At 41.7% G+C, this 7,401-nt stretch overlaps 1 protein-coding gene across 3 annotated transcripts in view; it reads left to right on the forward strand.

Annotated features, from left to right (window-relative positions):
• The window catches only part of pax8 (paired box 8), an 8,086-nt gene extending 769 nt beyond the window's left edge, over window positions 1-7,317 (forward strand). Inside the window, exons 2-10 of one of the 3 annotated variants that reach the window (XM_043238638.1) lie at window positions 1-155; window positions 267-343; window positions 430-555; window positions 1,045-1,211; window positions 1,278-1,383; window positions 1,683-1,910; window positions 2,008-2,109; window positions 4,185-4,271; window positions 5,068-7,316. The exon at window positions 1-155 is cut by the window's left edge and continues 43 nt beyond it. In XM_043238638.1, the coding sequence (XP_043094573.1) occupies window positions 1-155; window positions 267-343; window positions 430-555; window positions 1,045-1,211; window positions 1,278-1,383; window positions 1,683-1,910; window positions 2,008-2,109; window positions 4,185-4,271; window positions 5,068-5,138 (1,119 nt within the window). In that variant the 3' untranslated portion in view covers window positions 5,139-7,316. Of the gene's footprint in view, window positions 156-266; window positions 344-429; window positions 556-1,044; window positions 1,212-1,277; window positions 1,384-1,679; window positions 1,911-2,007; window positions 2,110-4,184; window positions 4,272-5,067 lie in introns of all 3 variants that reach the window. The other 2 variants (XM_043238637.1, XM_043238639.1) reach the window with 2 other exon arrangements.
• The last annotated feature ends 84 nt before the right edge of the window (window positions 7,318-7,401 follow it).

A 7,401-nucleotide genomic window follows, 5' to 3' on the forward strand; every position in this document is an offset into this window, starting at 1 on the left:
TCCAAGCCGAAGGTGGCGACTCCTAAAGTGGTAGAGAAGATAGCGGAGTACAAGCGGCAGAACCCTACCATGTTTGCCTGGGAGATCCGAGACCGGCTGCTGGCCGAAGGCGTTTGTGACGGAGACACCGTGCCCAGCGTCAGCTCCATCAACAGGTAAATGACCCCTGACCTCATCCACAGTACGTCAGTGTGCTGCAAAATCCTGACATGCATTTCTTCATTTTCTTGATTGACACTGCTAACTCGCTGCTTTTTCTGTTAAAGAATTATTCGCACAAAAGTTCAACAACCATTCAACCTTCCTCTGGACAGCAAAGGCCTCAGTCCTGGACATACGCTGAGTAAGAACATCCGCTAACAATTACCGGTAATATCTGATTCAGTTCAATGAAGTAATGAAGTAATAAACGGCCTGTTTGATTGACAGTTCCCAGTTCGACTGTCACTCCTCCAGAATCTCCTCAGTCGGACTCTCTGGGCTCAACTTACTCCATCAGCGGCCTGCTGGGAATCCCTCAGACCAGCGGCGAGGGCAAGAGGAGCCACGACGACAGTGAGTCTCACGCTGTATTACTGCAGACACTAAAAATATATCAAAGTTAGGTGTAGGGTACGTAACAAATGAACTGCGATGCTGCTCCGGCGTTCCTTACTGATGTTTCCTTGAGGTATAACTTTGATCTTGAAACAGTAAATTAAATTCTAGGTAGCATTAAATAATGGGTTTAGGGAGAATGCATGGCTGCAATAAGAACAAGCATGTTGAAACGGACTTAAATAATGTTTGTCAGCGAGAAAGTCTGTCACCGGTGGAAGGTGTATCTGCTGGAGCACATTTTCCGGGTTTTGCAGGAAGGTGATTTAAAGGTTTTCAGTAAAAAAAATTATTTGCTTCTGTTGCTTTGGGGATGCCTAACACTTTTGGTTTAGTTGGAAAATTACTTTTATTGACTAATTATTTTCTTTTTGCACCGTAATGCTGCTTTGCCACAATCAGTATAATATATAGTGCTCTAAAAGTAACGTGACTTGTGTCGTGCAGGTGATCAGGAGAGCTGTCGGCACAGTGTGGACTCTCAGGGCAGCGGAGGGCCCCGGAAACAGCTGAGGACCGAACACTTCCCGTCCCAGCACCTGGACTGTGGCTTCGAGCGGCACCACTACAGCTCCGACAGCTTCGGCCCGACTACGGCCGGGAAAACAGAGCAGGTACTGCAGGAAAAGCTGTCCGGACACTGCTCAGACCTTCAGCTACTGACCCTCTCTCTCCTGCAGGCGCTTTATCCTCTCTCGCTCATCAACGGCAGCCTGGACGAAGGTAAAGGAGCGTCAGCGGTCAGTCGGAACTTGGCGGCTCATCAAGGATATGCAGTGGTCGCAGGTAATAACCGTAACCCATAAACCATAACGTAAAAGCCTTTAGTTCCTTATTTATTCTCCTCGTCAGAATGATATTTACAAAAAGAAAGGCACATTTACTGCACAAAAACACACTTCCAGAGTCCAGCCACATTTAGTCTGGTATTCCTCAAATTCATAACTCATTTGATAGTTGTATTCACCATTACTGCCTTCATTTTGCATATGTGTGATAACTGTAATCCATTCCACTACACGTCAAATTAACATTCATACGTTAATTTTTCCACCTGTTCGTCAACCGTTGCTCCGCCCCAGAAGCTCTACAGCCCCTCCCACTCTGTCTGAAACAGGAAATGTCACCCGAGGTGAACGGTTCAAGCCCCTCCCCCAACATCATCACTAATGCAGCTTTCCTGGAGCTCACCTCATCATCAGCACCCATTTCTAGCAGTTGCAGCAACGCCACCCACTTATCTCATGGCTTCAACTCATTTTCCCATCATGCCCCAGTGCACGGCCAGTTCGGCAGCCCGCCGCTCATCGCAGGTAAAGCGTCACGCATCTCTCATGCATCCATCATCGCAGTGGCCCGGCGTCTGGTGGGTTTGGTACCTTGAGACTAACGGATCTGGATGTGTTTCAGGCAGAGACGTGGCGAGCTCAATGCTGCCCGGTTATCCTCCACACATCCCCTCAGCGGCGCAGACCGGCTTCTCCTCGTCCACCATCACTGGGATGGTCGCAGGTGAGGAAGCTTTATGAACTCCCATGTGCTGTTTGTTAAGGAAAGAGTCACTGCTTTTTCTAAACAACACAATCATTCAAAAAACATTTTCTGTTTTGATGCGGAGGGTTTACTGTGCTCATAAACAACATTGACATACATTAACTATCTAATTAGGAGTTAAAGCATACAATAATTATAAATATAATAATATAATTATACATTACAATTACATAAAATGAATAAATCATATAAATGAAAAACTTCAAATAATAAATAAAACTCACATATAATAAATACATTAATTAGATTGAGACTGAGACGGGTTTCTCCCGAGGTTTTCTTCTCTATTAGGAAAACTTCATTTCTAGTGAATTGATTGCACTGATACTATTTAAACTAAACTGAGCTAGACAGTGACATCTCTGAATTCAATAATAAATTGTCTTTAGCTTAAAATTGAGTGTTAAATTTAGTCATTATACACGACTGACACTCTATTCTCCTGTTTGATAATGCTGAGATATCTGTATTGTTAACAACTTCTTGTTGTACATATACTGCACCATGAATAATTGTTATAAGCAATATTATTGTCACTTTAAGATCATTTTATTCCACTGAATGTATATTCATAATATAACAGCATAATAATGAAAGAAGGCCTACACACTTTCAACTGACAACAAATATTTATATCATGGAAATGAGGTATCAAAATATTAGATACCTTAAAAAAATGTAAATAGTAAATATACATTTTCTCACAAGTACAAAAAAGACAAATGCACAAATCACTTTTATGGAGATTTTTCCATCTAGAGATGTTTCTTTTTTTTCTCTGAAAGGTAAAGGTGCACATTATTACTGAAAAACACAATCTCTATTCAGCAGTCAGATCTCTGTCTGAACAAAGATACAGATCTCTAAACAAGGCCATATCTGCATATGTTAATGTAACGGTAAATATGTTGCATCATCAAAAATTATTGAGGTTATGTACAGTTATTGTGAGATAAGTCACGTATTGAGTTAAAAGTCTCAGGCCAGGCACAGACCAGTGACCTCATAGCAACCAGACAGAACAGCCTAGCAACTGCACAACAAATCCTCAGCCATAAAGACATCGACTGCAAGTCTTAGTTATTAAAAGAATCATCTGTCTTCATTTCTTCATTGCAGCAATACTCTAGCTTAGACTTCAACTTCCCACTGTACGCCGTGACTCTGAAACTGATGACAAATGGCTTGTGATGCTCCTCATTTAGATAAAACATCTGCTCAGTGAGCTCAACGTAAAAATCTGGTTTAGTGAATCAGCTTTCACATCGGCGCAGTTTCTCTGAAAACAGTCAAAAGTGAGGAGCACATAGAGCGCGTGAGAGCGCCCAGAGGCCGGTTAGAGATTAACAGAGGGATGGGTGGGTTAATCAGTAGCCGGGTTAGCTGCGGTAGAGCAGATCCGGGCGAATGGAGAGAAGGGAGTTCTGTCACCCGACCGCTGGGGCCCCACAGAGGGATCGTGACCATCGGCCCCACAGAGACGCAGGGAAAGACTAGCCCTGTGAATGAATGCACACTCTATATGGAAAGCGTACACAGAGTATATCCATTAAGGAGCAAACGGCAGGAGGAGAGCTGCTCAGACTCTGATGCACTTTTCTTTTTTCATATGAAGTCTGCCCTGCCAAGCGCGAAATGAGAGGGTCTGATTTATTATTTTTCTGGTGGGCTCGCTGAGAGGAAGCGTTCATACACAATTACTCACTGAAGGGGGGGATTCAATCCGGCTCCCATAATTACCAATTAGATATTGGAATGTTAAAAAAAGAATGGCAGAGGGAGGCGGAGAGAGCATGAAAGGCTAAAGGAGGAAGTGAGGGATGGAGAGACGCTAAAGCAGTCTGACTGTATGCATCAGTGAGCAGCCGTCCAGCTGCCCGGCCCGCCGGATTAATGCTTTACAAGCGAGTGAACGATGAGCTCCAGCTTCAGCCACCTCAGGCAGCACCACAGTCTGGGTCTGAAGCTGCTGTCGGAGTTTAGCGCTGGCCTTCTCGTTTCTTTGTTTGTAACGGATGCATGTTCATCTGCAGGTCCAGAATACACAGGCCAGACCTACAGCCACGCGCCCTACACGTCCTACAGCGACGCCTGGAGATTCACCAACTCCAGCATATTAGGTACGTCCAGCAGTGTGTCTCTGAGCACTTTTCTCTGTTGGGCAAATGTGGGCATCCACATGTATGTACTTAGAGGGTATTCACTATATATACATGTGAGGAAAGAAAACACCTGCATACACACAACTAGGAGTGCTGTGCCCTTCAACTATTGCATGAGGTTTCAGTCACATGAGTTTACCTTCTTCTAGTAACTCTTTGTGTCTTCAGGCTATCGAGCGTTTCTGTGGAAAGAAATAATGCCGCAGTCACAAGACGGCCGTTAGCCCTCCGGCTGCTGATTTAATTAGATTACAGTGCAGGCTACCTGAAGGTTCTACGAGACAAAATAATATATGACCCAGGACCACAAAACCAGTCATACGGGTCAATTTAGAGAAACTGAAATTTATGTATATAATATGAAATCTAAAAAACAAGCTGTCTGGTTTGTTAGGATATGACAATATTTTGCTGTGAAATTCATTGAAAATGCAAAAAAAAAAAAAATCTAAATATTGAGAAAATCGTCCAAAAAAAAGTTGTCCCGATTCCCTAGTCCTTAGCAATGCATATTACTAATTAAAATTAAGTTAGGATATATTATCAATAGGAAATTTACGGAAATTTTCATTGAACATTATCTTAATATATTAATGATTTCAGGCATAAAAGAAAATGAATCATTTTGTCCTGTACAATGCATTGCTGGCTATTGCTACAAACACACCTGTGCTGCTTCTGAAAGCCTTTGTGCTTCAGGGACACACACTCTGCTCGCTGTATTCACCGAAGGACTCACTGTCGCCCCCCGCAGGTTCCCCGTACTACTACAGCTCCGCTGCCCGCGCGCCGCCGCCCTCCGCCGCCGCTTACGATCACCTCTAGTACCGGAGAACCCGAGAACCCGAGAACCCGAGAACTTTCTGTTTTTACTAAGGAGCGTCCAGTGAAAGACACAAGGAGTAAAGAAAAACGAAAACATATTGACGGACGATACCTTTTATTGCCTGTAAAACTATTTATGTCCTTTGTTCAGGGCCCGATTAAAGGGCATTTACAGCCTCACGTTTACATCTTTATTTCGCCATTTCTTTCTCTGCAGCCAAAGACATTCCTGCAAACTCTTTTCATATCTTCACGGCCGGACACGAACGATGTTTTTATCAGCTGGATCTGAAGTGTAGCTACACGATTTACAAATACTACCAAAACTGATAACTATATCCACACAACTGAACAAATAACTATAGCTGTTGAAAGGTTATGAAGGATAAAAAACTCCCTTATTTCACTGCTTGGGGAAAGGAGCAATGATCATTTTGCTTTTATTGAGTTTGCATTCGATCTGAATGAATTGTTTCATCTCCATTCATATGACAGATAATTAAAGGCAATAAAAATAAGACGTTATCTGTAACAGATCTCTCCTCAATCGTCCAACAAAACAATGTAAACTAAAGTACTACCAAACCATTCAGAAACAGCATATTCATCCCCAAACATTACAGCAGTTTGATATTTTGAGGAAATGTGTAAATAATATAGAAAAGGCAAACCCCTATTAAAATGAAATTCATTTATATTCTACATGATTATTAGGGCTAAACCGTGTGGGAAATCATTCGTTTTAAAATGTTTATATTCTCGCTTCTATTTTTTCCAGCTTCTTATCATGCTTATATTTCTGTGATTAAACGAGTTTTGAGTTTCAGAGATTACGTTTTATTGTACTGTTAATTATATTATTCAAATGTAAATTAATAATTTCTACAGAATTATTTTGAATTAAATAAAGCATGACAAACTACGAGCGTGTGTTTTTCTCTTTTGCCTCTGTCTTGTATAAAAAGCGAAATGATATTCTCCTTATTGTCAGAAAGCACGAGCTGGGCTGATTATTCTTAGATATAGAACAAACTTGTATATAGGCCTAATTACATAGGCTGCTAGGCTAGGGTAGTTGACGCTGATGATTATGGTGTTTTTACTATTTTCCTGTTGAAAACCATCATTTATTATGTTGCATATTTTTCGCCAGTCAGCGATTTAACCGAACACATGAAAGGGACGAAAGCAATGATCCTGAAAACATGCGCATCTGTTTAATTTCCTTTTTTATTTTCTGCATCACGTACTTTTATTTGCAATTATTTCTCGCCTCTTTGTGGCCTCATTATAATGGCTCTTTAACGAGGCCACGGTTCGCCGGTGCCGCGGCCCACCTGGATCCCGTGATGAATGAGCGCGAACCGAGAGGATCCTGAGCGCCGCAGACCCGCGATATTCACTCGCTTTCGAATGAGTTCTGGATGTATGGGCGAGCGGGGAGTGTTTATAACATCACTTTAACATTGGGAAAGTACAGCTATAAAAGCGCGCGCGAGCATCACCTGCCTCGCGTGACCGCGCTCTGTCGCTTCTGGTTTAAGCAGCCAAAGTTTTCATCTCAAGTTGGAAACACAAAAATAGACCAACAATTTACCACCGGTGGGACAGTAGCGCCTTTTTTATTGGCTTAAGTTCGAATTAAACCATTTCCTATTTTAAATAAGAGGGTGCACTATAAAGGAGAACTGGTATTTATGCCAAAATAAATATAGCCTACAAGTAGTGTACATTTTATAAGACCTAGTACGACGATTGTAAAAAAAAAATGCGCTCGCACTAGGATAATATGAGACTATAAATATCACTCTACCTTTATTATAACGCTTTTAACAATACCGATTGTGTCAAAGCACTAAACACTATCCATTTTGGAGACTAGAGGGTGAGTTATGTATAATAACAAGATTAAACGCTCAATTTTCAGCTAAAAGCATTTCATTATTGAACGCGGAGATCGCTGTCTTGATCAGCTCAGTTTCAATAAGATCTTTGTAATTAAATCGACGACAATCACTAAAAGTCAATTGTCCCCAGAAACTCCTTCTGTAACAGAACTTGGGAGAAACCCGACTGAGTTGGTCTCGGTTCTCTTCTGACCGGAAGACCAGATCTTCATTTCCTGAGTCAGATAGAGTCCTGTATCACAGACACACACTCATCCGAACGGACTCGTTTTGTTACCTTTTCCAAACACACAATAAAAGACGACTTTACTATCACTGAAATATGATAGTTTTATTATTATTATTATTATTATTAT

The sequence above is a fragment of the Puntigrus tetrazona genome, chromosome 5 (genome assembly GCF_018831695.1).
Source record: "Puntigrus tetrazona isolate hp1 chromosome 5, ASM1883169v1, whole genome shotgun sequence".
In the NCBI taxonomy this organism is placed as follows: domain Eukaryota; kingdom Metazoa; phylum Chordata; class Actinopteri; order Cypriniformes; family Cyprinidae; genus Puntigrus; species Puntigrus tetrazona.